Source organism: Rhinopithecus bieti, unplaced genomic scaffold (assembly GCF_001698545.2).
Source record: "Rhinopithecus bieti isolate Rb0 unplaced genomic scaffold, ASM169854v2 scaffold_27006, whole genome shotgun sequence".
In the NCBI taxonomy this organism is placed as follows: Eukaryota; Metazoa; Chordata; class Mammalia; order Primates; family Cercopithecidae; genus Rhinopithecus; species Rhinopithecus bieti.
Genome location: NW_016813373.1, coordinates 1,390,395 through 1,402,520, shown reverse-complemented (window position 1 = coordinate 1,402,520; position 12,126 = coordinate 1,390,395). Strand labels below are relative to the sequence as shown.

Genomic DNA, 12,126 nt, shown 5'->3' with positions numbered 1-12,126 from the left:
CCAGGAACATAGAGCAGGCCTTGCTGGGGAATAGCAACTCTTAGATGCTTCTTATGAAATAAAAACCAGTACTGTATTCCAAGAGGCACAAAAAACTCACTATTTTTCCTTATTGCTAGCAATCCCAGTATCCCTATTAAGTAAAACTGAAAGCTATTATAAAATTTGATTGAGTGCTGACTACATGTTGAGCACTGTCATATAAGCACCTTGTATGTTGTCGCGGATGCTGTGCTGTGCCACCCAGATCCCGTCTTGGGGACGGTGGCCATCATTTCCCAGGGTGTTAGTCTCTCTCCAGGAATAGATCGACAAAGGGCACTGCATTAAGATTAGGCTGTCTTCTTGGGCAGCTGTATGCAATGAATGGTCTTTATGGGGTTACCAGGGCCTTGTCCTCTTGCTTCAGTGGACAGTTCCAAAGGGCCAGCTGAGCTTCAGGGCATTCCCTGGAACCAGCTGGGGTCTTTGTTGAAACGGCATGGCCTTCAACTCCTCCCTCTGCCCAGACCTGCTTCCTTTACTCCCTCTTAATTCTGATAACTCTCCCCAGTAAACCTCCTGCATGCAAGTGTCTACCTGAGTCTAGTTCCTAGGAACTCAAACTAAGAATTAATTTCTTTAGTTCTCACAACCACCTTATGAAATAAGTTGTTCTCTTCGTAGAGACAAGGAAATGGGGGCATAGAAAGGTTAAGCAGTCTGCCTAGTCTCCCATCAGTAACTGGCAGAGCCAGTTAACAGTCAACGGGGCCTTCCTGCAGCTGGGTCTTCAGCAGGTCACCTGGCAGAGCCATGACTTGAAACCTGAAAATCTAACTCTAGACCCTGTACTCTTAACCTCACATGCAGCCCCTTAATAGCAATCCCAATGCCTTTATGGGAAGGTGAAGAGAGAGGCAGGGTATTTATTACCTTTATCTCAGAGATAGAGACACTAAGGTAGCAACTGCCTAAACCCAGGATCGTCCACAGGTATAGCTGTGACCGGATTACTAACCTTTGCGGGTGTGTGGGGGGCGGGGGAAAGGGGGGAGCGGGGAGGGTGCAATGGAAAAAGAATGGTAAATTCACATTTGAATTTTGGAGCCAACACCTACTAGGTGCACATCTTTGAGCAAGTTATTTAATATGAGTCTTAGTTATGTGACTGGCACATAGTAGGTGTTCAATAAAATACTCATCCCTATCCCATTTGTCTGTCATCTCCAACTGTGATCTTGAGCAAGTTTATTTAGCTTTCTGATTCTCGGTTTCTTCAACTATAAAATGGAGATGATGATGAAGAAGAAGAGCTTACTTAGCCCCGTGTCCATCAGGGTAGGAGCCTCGTAAAGGGTGCTTATCGGTATAATTAGAAGCTGTTTTGCCAGGTTTGCACCCTGTGCGCCTGTGCTTCAGGACCCAGCAGGCTCAGACTTGCCTGCGATCAAAGCCCTGTGTGCCTCTCAGACCCACCACCCCCGTGCAAACTCTCCCAACACGACACCGCTGCGTGAGTTTCCTGCTGTTACTAGAGGTCGGCAGGTATTTTTCCCTAGGAAACTGGGTGTGCACGTCTCATCCCCGTGCCAATTCTCTTGCCGCTTCTCCTTCCACACGCGGCGTCCTCCGGGGGGAGGGTGCAGCTCCGCGTGCTCCAGCTGCGGCGAAAGTTGCGCCCGGCCCAGTCTGGCTGCGGGCCCCGCCTCCGCCTTCTCAGCGCCCAGCCCCGCCCTCCGATTGGTCAGCAGTGCCCAGCCCCGTTCCTCCGAGGGGATTAAAGCAGCGGCCGCAGAGTCTGGGTGATTGCAGGCTGCTAAAGCCAACCCCAGTTGATTAGCACCTGCTACCGCGCTTTGCTTCCTAGCGCTCGCGGAGCCTCCTGGAGCCTGCCACCATCCTGCCCACTACGTGCTGCCCCGCGCCCGCAGCCATGTGCCGTACCCTGGCCGCCTTCCCCACCACCTGCCTGGAGAGGTAAGGGGAGCTTGTCCAACTGCTTGGGGGAAGTCCCACCAACTCTTAGGGAGTGGAGCGGCAGGCCTGGGGACTTGGGTGGGCGCGGGGATGGGGCGCTGGAGGCTTAAGTAGAGAGGTAGAGGCGAACTTGATGCCACGTGCTTAGATTCCAGGAGCAGGGAGAAAGCAATGGGAAGGGAAGCAAGGGGCCTCTGCTTGCTGCCATCCCCATCCTCTGACAAACTGCAGTCGCGTTCAGGTGACCTGCTGAAGACCCGGCTGCAGGAAGGCCACGTTGACATTTCCAGGCAGAACTGAGCCTGCCCATTTCTTAAGCACTTGTTTTTCATTCCTCAGGCCAGAGCTGGGGGCATTGCCTCCTCTGCCCCTGGAAGGCAGGGAGATTTTTTTTTTTTTTGTGGGGTGTGGTGGGGCAGGGGGGATCCCACAGTTGAGGGTGTGTCCATATTCCAGAGAGCAACTCAACAGCTTCCAGTCGTTACTGGCTGGGAAGGAAAAAGTAAAGATGAAGGCAGGAATCAGTTTCCCACAGTTCAGAAATACTCCTGTAAAGAATGCTGAGTTCTTTTCTGAATCAACAGGCACGAAGAGAGATCAGTGTGACTTTAGGGAAAAGCCCATATATGCAGCGTGTGTATTACCCAGAAAGTGTAAGGTCTACCATGGCATAGCTCAAACATTGCTTTTGTTGCTTTGGGGTTGATGATGCTGATAAGCACAATTTGGGCCCTGGGAACAGCCAAGAGTTTCCAGGAACTCTTGAGGCTAAACTTTGGGTGGTACCACCCAGAGCTCTTCTGGGACACATAAACCTCTCCACACTGGCTGAGCAAATGAGAATCCTTTCATGTTCCTGATTTGTTTTTCAGAGCCAAAGAGTTCAAGACACGTCTGGGGATCTTTCTTCACAAATCAGAGCTGGGCTGCGATACTGGGAGTACTGGCAAGTTCGAGTGGGGCAGTAAACACAGCAAAGAGAAGTAAGTGTTGCTGACCAGCTCAGGGCTCCGAGAGGGAAGGGAGCGGGAAGGGAGTCATGAGGAGGGAAATACAAGGAGAAGCCAGGACACGCTAAGTGGATCTTGGCAACGCCTCCCTAGAGATTTTAGTGAGACTTGTTGCCGGTCTGTTATGACTACTTGGCTCATGGGTGAGTGGGTAGGTGGCTCCAGGGCTCCAAGTCCACCCACGGATGAGGGCACACAGGGCATGAATGCCTAGTTAAGCAGACTCTCCCACCTGGGGTTTCATTGCACATGCATCCAGGGCTAGGACAGAGTCCAAGACCACTTGAGGTTTTTATTAATGACTCTAGCATGCACCTTGCCTAGAAACCCTTTCATATTGGCTATCAACTGTACCAAACTCTGGAGTTATGTGTAGATGTAATCTCTATTTATGAGGCCCTTATGTCCTTGGGAAGGTGTACAAAACAAATCTTTGAGAGTCAGGGGAATTGAAATAATTTTTGGACAGAGAAGAGACAGGCTTAGAGATATTGACTGAAGACTAAAGAGTCCCTGGCTTTGATTTCTGGTTGCTGAATTGTCCTCTAGAAAACATTATTGCTTACCCTAAGTCCAACTAAGAGTTTGAGGTGTCAGCTTCAACAATCACCAAGCAAGCCTTTCTGTGAATTTTACGCAATTTTCCATCAGAGTTCTGGCTAGAATTTGTACTATGCTTTGGTTTGTTGATTTTTTTTCTTACTCTTTTTTTTTCTTTTTGTCTTTTAGTAGAAACTTCTCAGAAGATGTGCTGGGGTGGAGAGAGTCGTTCGACCTGCTGCTGAGCAGTAAAAGTGAGTAGGGGACTTTTGTGTCTGTCTCTGGGTGGCACGTGTATACTCATGTGCTTTGGAACCAGCTCCAGGACTGCTGAGAGCCTGGGCAGAATAATAGTAGTAATAATAATAATAAGGATCCCCTAGTGTGCCAGCCTCTATTCAACACATAAAGGCAGGTCCTTGTTCAAGAAAATTATGTTCTAAAAATAGAGCCATTAAGTGCAATTGCTTTCCTTTCTTCTTGTATTCCCTGCTGTCCCTCCGGCTGACCTGTTTCCTCCTCTTTCCCGCAACCCCAGATGGAGTGGCTGCTTTCCATGCTTTCCTGAAGACGGAGTTCAGTGAGGAGAACCTGGAGTTCTGGCTGGCCTGTGAGGAGTTCAAGAAGATCCAATCAGCTACCAAGCTGGCCTCCAGGGCACACCGGATCTTTGAGGAGTTCATCTGCAGTGAGGCCCCTAAAGAGGTTAGAGCCCCCATATGCCCAGTGAATCCTCACAACCCTGCCTGCTCCTTCCCCTCTGAGAGTGAGGGCTAGTGGGGAGGAAAGGCTAGGTGTAGAAGTAGAAGGGCCTTACTTGGCACAGGGGTGAGTGGGCTTCTGTGACCAGAGACTAGAAAAGCCAGGCTCAGTGCCACTCCTGGGTGCTTAACCCTATGACTCACGATGGGGCAGGATGGATTGGCAGGTTTTTCGGCTTCTATCCATACCCATCTTTATAAACCCATCCGTTTTTAGAGGCTCAAAACACTTACCAACTGGGGAGACAAGGTCAGCACAGGGACCTTATATAACCTGGCTCAGTCCCCAGGCTGACCTGCCTGAAGCCTGCAGGTCTGTAGTCTGTGATTTTTTTGTCTACCTTCCCTCCTGGCCACGATGCATGGCAGCTGCATTTGCTAAAGAATACAGCGCCACCTGGTGGAAAGATAAGAGTAATGCCTTACTTTTGTACCTTATTTTTGTTTTCTGACCGCTGATTAATTCCCCATAATTCTGTAAAGGTGTATTGAGCCCCAATTATATTCAAGACACTGTTACAGTCACTGTGTATGTCACAGTGAACCAAACAAAGTCCCTTACCTAATGAAACTTATAATTTGAATGGGGAAAGATGCCAATAACCAAGTAGACAAATATATGCCAGGTGATGAGCTATGCACTCATAAAAATACAGCAGGAAATGAGAGATAAGGAGTACCAGAGGTAGGGCCTGGGAGGAGGTAAGGTTTTCCATTCTGTAAAGGGAAGTGAGGAGCGGCTCTTTGATATGGTGACATATGAACAGAGATATGAAAGAATTCAGGGAGGGAAGAGCATTCCAACACAGGAAGCAGCAAATGCAATGGCCAGAGCCTGCCTGTCACAGTCACAGATGAGCAAGTGGACCTGCGGAGAGCGGGGCAAGAGCAGGAGATGAGGTCAGACATGAGGCAGATGGCCAGGTGTGGGCTCGGGGGCCCAGCAACCCCTTTAGCTCTTCCTCTGAAAGACATGAGGAGACAACAGAGGTGCTACCAAACTGAGTTGGGTTTTCAAAGGCTCACTGTAGCTGCTGGGTAGAGAACAGACCATGGTGGTGGGGGGTAAGGTAGCAGAGAGATCAGGTAGGAGGCCTTGGTGCAAATCCCAGGAGAGCCGATAGTAACTGGAAGCAGGGTTGCTGCAGAAGAAAGGGTGAAAGGGGATTGCGTTTGTATACACTATTGATAGATCCTCATGTTAATTCTGAGAGATTGGAGGACAGACATTGGATCAGATGTGGGTACAAGGCCAGAGCTGAAAAGCTAGTTAGCGATCAATTCAGGAGCACCCACTTCCTGATGCAGCATCTGGTGCTCTTTCCAATGCCCAGCCTGCCGTTGGCCCTCCCTCAGCCATGCCCACCCTTTTCTCCAACTCACCCTGTGCGTGTCCTCCTTCCCGCAGGTCAACATTGACCATGAGACCCGCGAGCTGACTAGGATGAACCTGCAGACCGCCACAGCCACATGCTTTGACGCAGCTCAAGGGAAGACACGTACCCTGATGGAGAAGGACTCCTACCCACGCTTCCTGAAGTCACCCGTTTACCGAGACCTGGCTGCCCAAGCCTCAGCCGCCTCTGCCACTCCATCCAGCTGCAGCCTGGCCAAGCCCTCACACACCTGAGTCTCCACAGCAGTGAGGAAGCCAGCTGGGAAGAGAGGTTGAGTCACCCATCCCCAAGGTGGCTGCCCCTGTGTGGGAGGCAGGTTCTGCAAAGCAAGTGCAAGAGGACAAAAGAAAAAAAAAAAAAAAAAAAGCGCTCCAGCAGCCTGTTTGGGAAGCAGCAATCTCTCCTGCAGCTACTGTGGGACCCATGCTGGAGAGGGGCCACCCACTTCCAGGACCTGTGAATAAGGGCTAATGATGAGGGTTGGTGGGGCTCTCTGTGGGGAAAAAAGGTGGTACAGGGTTAGCACTCGCTCTCGTTCTCACTGGAGAAGGAAGTGTTCTAGCGTGGTTTAGGAAACGTGGATAAAGGGAACTGTGAAAATGAGAGGAGGAAAGACACCCAGATCAGCTGTTTTGCCTGTTGCTTGGTTGACTCTGATCGCATCCTATTTTCCTAATTCCCAGACTGTTCTGGGCACAGAAGGGACCCTGGGTGTGGAGTCTTCCCCTTTGGCCCTCCTCACTGGCCTCGGGCTGGCCCAGAGTCCCTTAGCTTGTACCTCGTAACACTCCTGTGTGTCTGTCCAGCCTTGCAGTCATGTCAAGGCCAGCAAGCTGATGTGACTTTTGCCCCAGGCGAGATATTTATACCTCAAACACTGGCCTGTGAGCCCTTTCCAAGTCAGTGGAGAGCCCTGAAAGGAGGCTCGCTTGAACCACTCTCAGTGTTCTGGGTGGCCCCCTGCGGGTGGCCCCTGACCCTGTGTTGCAACAGGGTCCACCTGTGAGCAGGCCCCCCCAGGGGCCTTTTCCTGGATGTGCACTCTCTGAGTTCTGTGCTGTCTCTTGGAGGCAGGGCCCAGGAGAAGAAAGTGTGGAGGCCTCGGGGAGTGGCTTTTCCAGCTCTCATGTCCCACAGTGTGGAACAAGGCAGAAAAGGATCCTAGGAAACAAATCTCTTGGCAGTCCCTGAGAGTCCTGCTGAAATCCAGCCAGTGTTTTTTTTTGTGGTATGAGAACAGGCAGAAAGAGATGCCCCAAGATAGAAGGGGAGCCTCGTGTTTCTTTCCTGCGGACATGAGATGAACCACTGGAGTGGGCAGAGGTGGCCCAGGACCATGGCGCCCTTAGAGTGCAGAAGCTGGGGGAAGAGGCTGCTTGGAAGGGCAGGACTGGGGATAATCAGAACCTGCTTGTCACCTCAGGGCGTCACCGAACAAACATTTCCTAATGGGAACTCCTGCGGCAGAGCCCAGGCTGGAGGTGAATTACCCAGGGCAGCCCCCTTGTGGCCCAGGATCATCTACATTGTTCTCTCTGCACCATGAGCGCCTCCAGATTATTTAAGTGTATTGTATCATTGGTTTTGTGTGATTGTCATAACATTGTTTTTGTTATTGTTGGTGCTCTTGTTATTTATTATTGTAATCTCAGTTTGCCTCTACTGGAGAATCTCAGCAGGGGTTTCAGGCTGACTGTCTCCCTCTCTCCACCAGACTCTACCTCTGAATGTGCTGGGAATCTCTTGGAGCCTGTCAGGAACTCCTCACTGTTTAAATATTTATTTATTGTGGTAAATGGAGCTGGTTTCCTAGATACGAATGATGTTTGCAATCCCCATTTTCCTGTTTCAGCATGTTACATTCTTATAAAATAAAAACAAAAGTCAAATATGACATCCTGTCTCCAAATGCTGTGTGGGTCAGGGGAAAAGGGGAAGTGTTGTGGAGAGCTCTGGGGAGGAGCTGGCTTTTGGGAATTCCACAGGACAGGCGAGTGAGCTTCCACGGCACAGGCAGAAGAACAGGGAGAGCTCAATGTTCACCTGGTACCTGACAGAGTCAAGAGAAGGGGATGGGCTCTAGCGAGGACCACTGGTCAGTGACTTTTGAAGCTCATGACAGTCCCACTTGTGCTGGGTGTTGTGTGGATTGGACTGGGCTCAACCCACTGTCATTTCAGAGCCCATATCTTTTGCCCACCTGGCTGGGACTCAGCATGAGCCATTCCCAGTTCCGCCTGTAACAGTGCAGGGGTCAGTACCGCTTGGTCAAGTAGCAGGACATCATCAGTCAGATGGTGACTTTTGTAGGATTTTTATTTTTAAAAGTAATTTGTAATTACATTCAGTTACAAATCTTTTGTAATTTATATTCAAGAAATTATTTTTCTTTTTATAATTTCATAGAAGTATCTGAGATGAGGAATATGAAGCCACTCTGTACATGAGGCTGCTCCATTCCATGGGCCGAGGGAATAAGGGTTGAGCTGTGCTTGAAAGAATTTGGGGATAGGGAGACAGGCGCCGTGGCTCATGTCTGTGAGCACTGAGAGAGGGAGGCTGACGAGGGTGGCTCACTTAAGCCCAGGAGCTCAAGACCAGCCTGGGCAACATGGCAAAACCCAGTCTCTACAAAAAGTCAAACATTAGCAGGGTGTGGTGGCACATGCCTGTAGTCCCAGCTACTTGGTAGACTGAGGTGGGAGGATGGCTTGTGTGGGGAAGGTCAAAGCTGCCATGAGCTGAGACCACTCTACTGCATTCCAGCCTGGGGGACACAGTGAGACCCTGGGGGTAGGTTTGCAAGGATCAAAATCTGTTCTTCCTCTGCCAGTTGTCTGCCTGTTCTCCTTTTACATCCTACTGAATCCCTCTCCTTGTTTTCTGATTGCCACTACTTAAAAAAACAGTTTCTCCTCTGTTGAATCATCTGTTTATACACAGATGTGGACCTTACATGGACCTTTCTTTCTTCCCTATTGATAGTCTGAGTAAAGTGATCAGACTTCAGGAACATGGGGTAGAAAGCCCTATAGAATCACATCTTAAGCACAGATCTATGGAGTGATTCTGTGGGTGACACCAGGGAGGATCCTGAAATTAAGGGCCTGGGAAGGAAGACGGGGACCAACACTGTGGCAGGCCCTGACCTCTGTTAGTTCTTACAATAGCTCTGTGGAGTGGCTCTGAACACTTTATCATCCAGAGAAGGAAACAAGCTCTGAGAGGGAGGCACATGCTTGGGGCAGCCGGCCAGTGAGTGGCAGAGTGGGGATCTGAACTCAGTTATGCCGTGGGGGAGTCCAGTCTGTGAAAGATGGGTGGAGGAATATGACTGATAAGGGAAGAAAGAACGGAGGACCTAGGAAGACAGGGATGTACTAACACTCGACCTTTCTTACTACTTTCCTTCCATCTTTATGCCTTTAACATGCATGTATTGAGTGCATCGAAATCCCTCAGACCCAATGGGTCCAGCTTCTCCACGGGCTCACCGAGGCTTCCTTAGAGGACTCTCTCATCCTCTCCAATCTGAGATACCACAATTTCCCACCGGGTCTCCTTACCCCAGCCTCTCCCTGCGCTGGTTCATTTTCCACACTGTGCCAGTCTTCAGCTGTAAAGCACAGATCTGAGCACTTTGTGGCTATGTTAAAACCCTTCAGCAGTTCACTTTTGACTCTAAGATAAAGTCCAGCTTTAATCCTGACACACAAGGGGGTCTCTGACCTGACCCAAGTCCCTCTCCAGACGTATCTTCTGCCTGGACGGCCTTCACAGTCAGGCTTTTTCCTTCTCTCTCTCTCTTTTTTTTTTCTTTGTGTGTGTGTGGCTACACATGCTGTTCTGTCTGCTTAGAACACCTCTTTCTCCTCTTTTTTAGAAAAAATTGGGGGCCGGGCGCGGTGGCTCAAGCCTGTAATCCCAGCACTTTGGGAGGCCGAGACGGGCAGATCACGAGGTCAGGAGATCAAGACCATCCTGGCTAACACGGTGAAACCCCGTCTCTACTAAAAAAAATACAAAAAACTAGCCGGGCGAGGTGGCGGCGCCCGTAGTCCCAGCTACTCGGAAGGCTGAGGCAGGAGAATGGCCTAAACCCGGGAGGCGGAGCTTGCAGTGAGCTGAGATCCGGCCACTACACTCCAGCCTGGGCCACAGAGCGAGACTCCGTCTCAAAAAAAAAGAAAAATTTGGAGGTTGAGGCGTGAGGAGGAGAATGCCAACTTTCAAAATCCAGCAAAAACATCACCTCCTCAGTGAAGCCTTCCCAGATGTCCCCGTACAGAGTTAATTGCTCCCAACTTGCGTGATACTAAGACACACTGTTCTTACTTTGATTGTAGCACGTATGGCATTCCTCCATAACTTCCTTCTTCATGGCCCTTGCTCTCCTATTAAACTGAGCTCTTCAAGGTCAGGATCATATTATTTACCTTGGTGAGATGGGGCAGAAGAGACTATAGCAAAATGGTTCTTCAGTCCCAGCTGTGGAGTTAGAATGTTGGGTTGGAATCCTGGACATTCACCTTGGAAAGTTGCTTAAGCCTCAGCTTCAGTCCCCTCAGCTGTAAAATGAGGATAATAAGAGTAAGCTTCACTGGGAACACTGAATGAAATAAAAGTGTGCAGCACAATGTTGATGCCTCATGACTCCTGGCTATTATTATTATCTGATTCCCAGTACTTAGCACAGTGACTTGCATACAGTAGGCATTAGTCAAGTCAAAAAGTCTTTTGACTTTTTGAATAAAATGGCAGGATCAGAATTTGAACTCAGGATTCTAAATCTACTTTTATTTTTTTAGCTGCTTCAATACCATATTTCATCTGACGTTTACAGCATTCCAGAATTTCAGATAAAGAAATGGAAGGCTGGAGGCATTAAGTAAGCCAGGGTATTACAGGGACCGTGAGATTCCTGCAAACCAGGTCAGCCAACGCTGTTTTCAAATATGTGCCCTCTGACTGTGCAAGGCCACTTGTCTCTCACCTTCTACTGCCTCACTGTGGCCATTCCAGGCAATACAAGCTTTTAAAGCTTGGCTTCTTCCTTTGGAATTATACATCCAATGGCTTTAAACTGTTTCACTGTAGTTTTATTTATTAATGCATTCTAATAAACATGTGAAATTTTAATAGAAATGAGAATTAAGACAGCCCAGCAGGTATAGGAGTTAAACCGAGATTCTTTAGTTTACAGGGATGAAATTACTTTTAAATATGGAAGCTGTAGAGAAGAGAGAAAAAAGGTGTCGGGGGGCTGGTTGTCTTGATTTACAATGTTGGTGGTTTTCAAGTTTTGATCTGTAACCAGGAGAATGATTTAATTTAATGTTTGAGAAAAGCAACAATGTGTGGATTAATCTTATATTTGTAATGGAATGCCACTTAAGTGACTGTTCCGTGCTGAGAAGGAGAATTGCCTTAGCTCAGTTAATCTCACAGTTCCAAGGGGCAGCCTCACAGGCAGCTGGTATAACCTAATCACGGAGTCAGCAGGCTTGGAAGTTAGGCAATTGAATTAAGTTCCACATCTGCTATTATCAGCTGAGTAAACTGCAGCACATTACTCAATTTCTCAGAGCCTCACTTTTTCCTGTAAAATGTGAATAACAGTAATATTGTTTTCATAGGACTTTTGTGATGACAATGAGAATATTTAGGAAAAATATTTATCATAGCACTTAAAAGTAAGTGTTCAAAAAATGGTAGCTGCTTGTATGTGGCAGGCACTGTTCTAAATCCTTCACATATGTTAATTTCTGTAATCCTTATGATACTCCTATAAGTTAGCTACTATTATTATCATCCTTATTTTATAGACACAGAAATCAAAACCTAGAAAGTTTAACTAAATTGCCCAAATTCAAAGAGCTAGCAAGTAGCTATACCAGTTAGCCATTGCTACATAACATCAAACCATTCCAAACCATTCTCATATTACTGATGTGAGAACATCAGTATAATCTTTCTTTCTTTCTCTCTTTCTCTCTTTCTCTCTTTCTTTTCCTTTCTTTTTCTCTTTCTTTCTTTCTTTCTTTCTTTCTTTCTTTCTTTCTTTCTTTCTTTCTTTCTTTCTCTCTTTCTCTCTTTCTCTCTTTCTCTCTTTCTCTCTCTCTTCCTTCTTTTTTTTTTTTCTTTCTTTTCTTTTCTCTCTTTCTTTCTTCTTTTGGAGACAGGCTCTCATTCTGTCACCGAGGCGGGAGCGCAGTGATCAATTCAACCCTATTGTTTTCTCACCAAGATCCAAGAAGGGCTTTTGGTAAGTAAAATGCAATTTTTTCCTAAGCTTAGAGAAAATCTCTGCAGTCTCAGGGATCTTTCTTGTCAAAGGAAGAAAAGGTTAAGAACATTGCTTAATTCTAACATCTTGAGTGTGGGAAGAAGGGAGCCGGAAGGAAGGGGGAAGCTATCCTTACATTTCACCTTGGCCTTGGTTTCTCTCTTCAGGTTCCC

General features: G+C 48.0%; 1 protein-coding gene across 2 annotated transcripts; it reads left to right on the top strand.

The window, feature by feature from the left end:
• The first annotated feature begins 1,758 nt into the window (after positions 1 to 1,758).
• On the top strand, positions 1,759 to 7,561 carry RGS16 (regulator of G protein signaling 16). 2 transcript variants are annotated; one of them, XM_017848119.1, is made up of 5 exons: positions 1,759 to 1,959; positions 2,832 to 2,942; positions 3,702 to 3,763; positions 4,048 to 4,214; positions 5,679 to 7,561. In XM_017848119.1, exons 1-5 carry the CDS (start codon positions 1,916 to 1,918, stop codon positions 5,898 to 5,900), a joined length of 606 nt encoding a protein of 201 aa, XP_017703608.1. In that variant the 5' UTR covers positions 1,759 to 1,915; the 3' UTR covers positions 5,901 to 7,561. The 2 variants fall into 2 exon arrangements, with proteins under 2 accessions (XP_017703608.1, XP_017703607.1); XM_017848118.1 differs by having other exon boundaries at positions 1,761 to 1,959; positions 3,699 to 3,763.
• Positions 7,562 to 12,126: the final 4,565 nt, after the last annotated feature.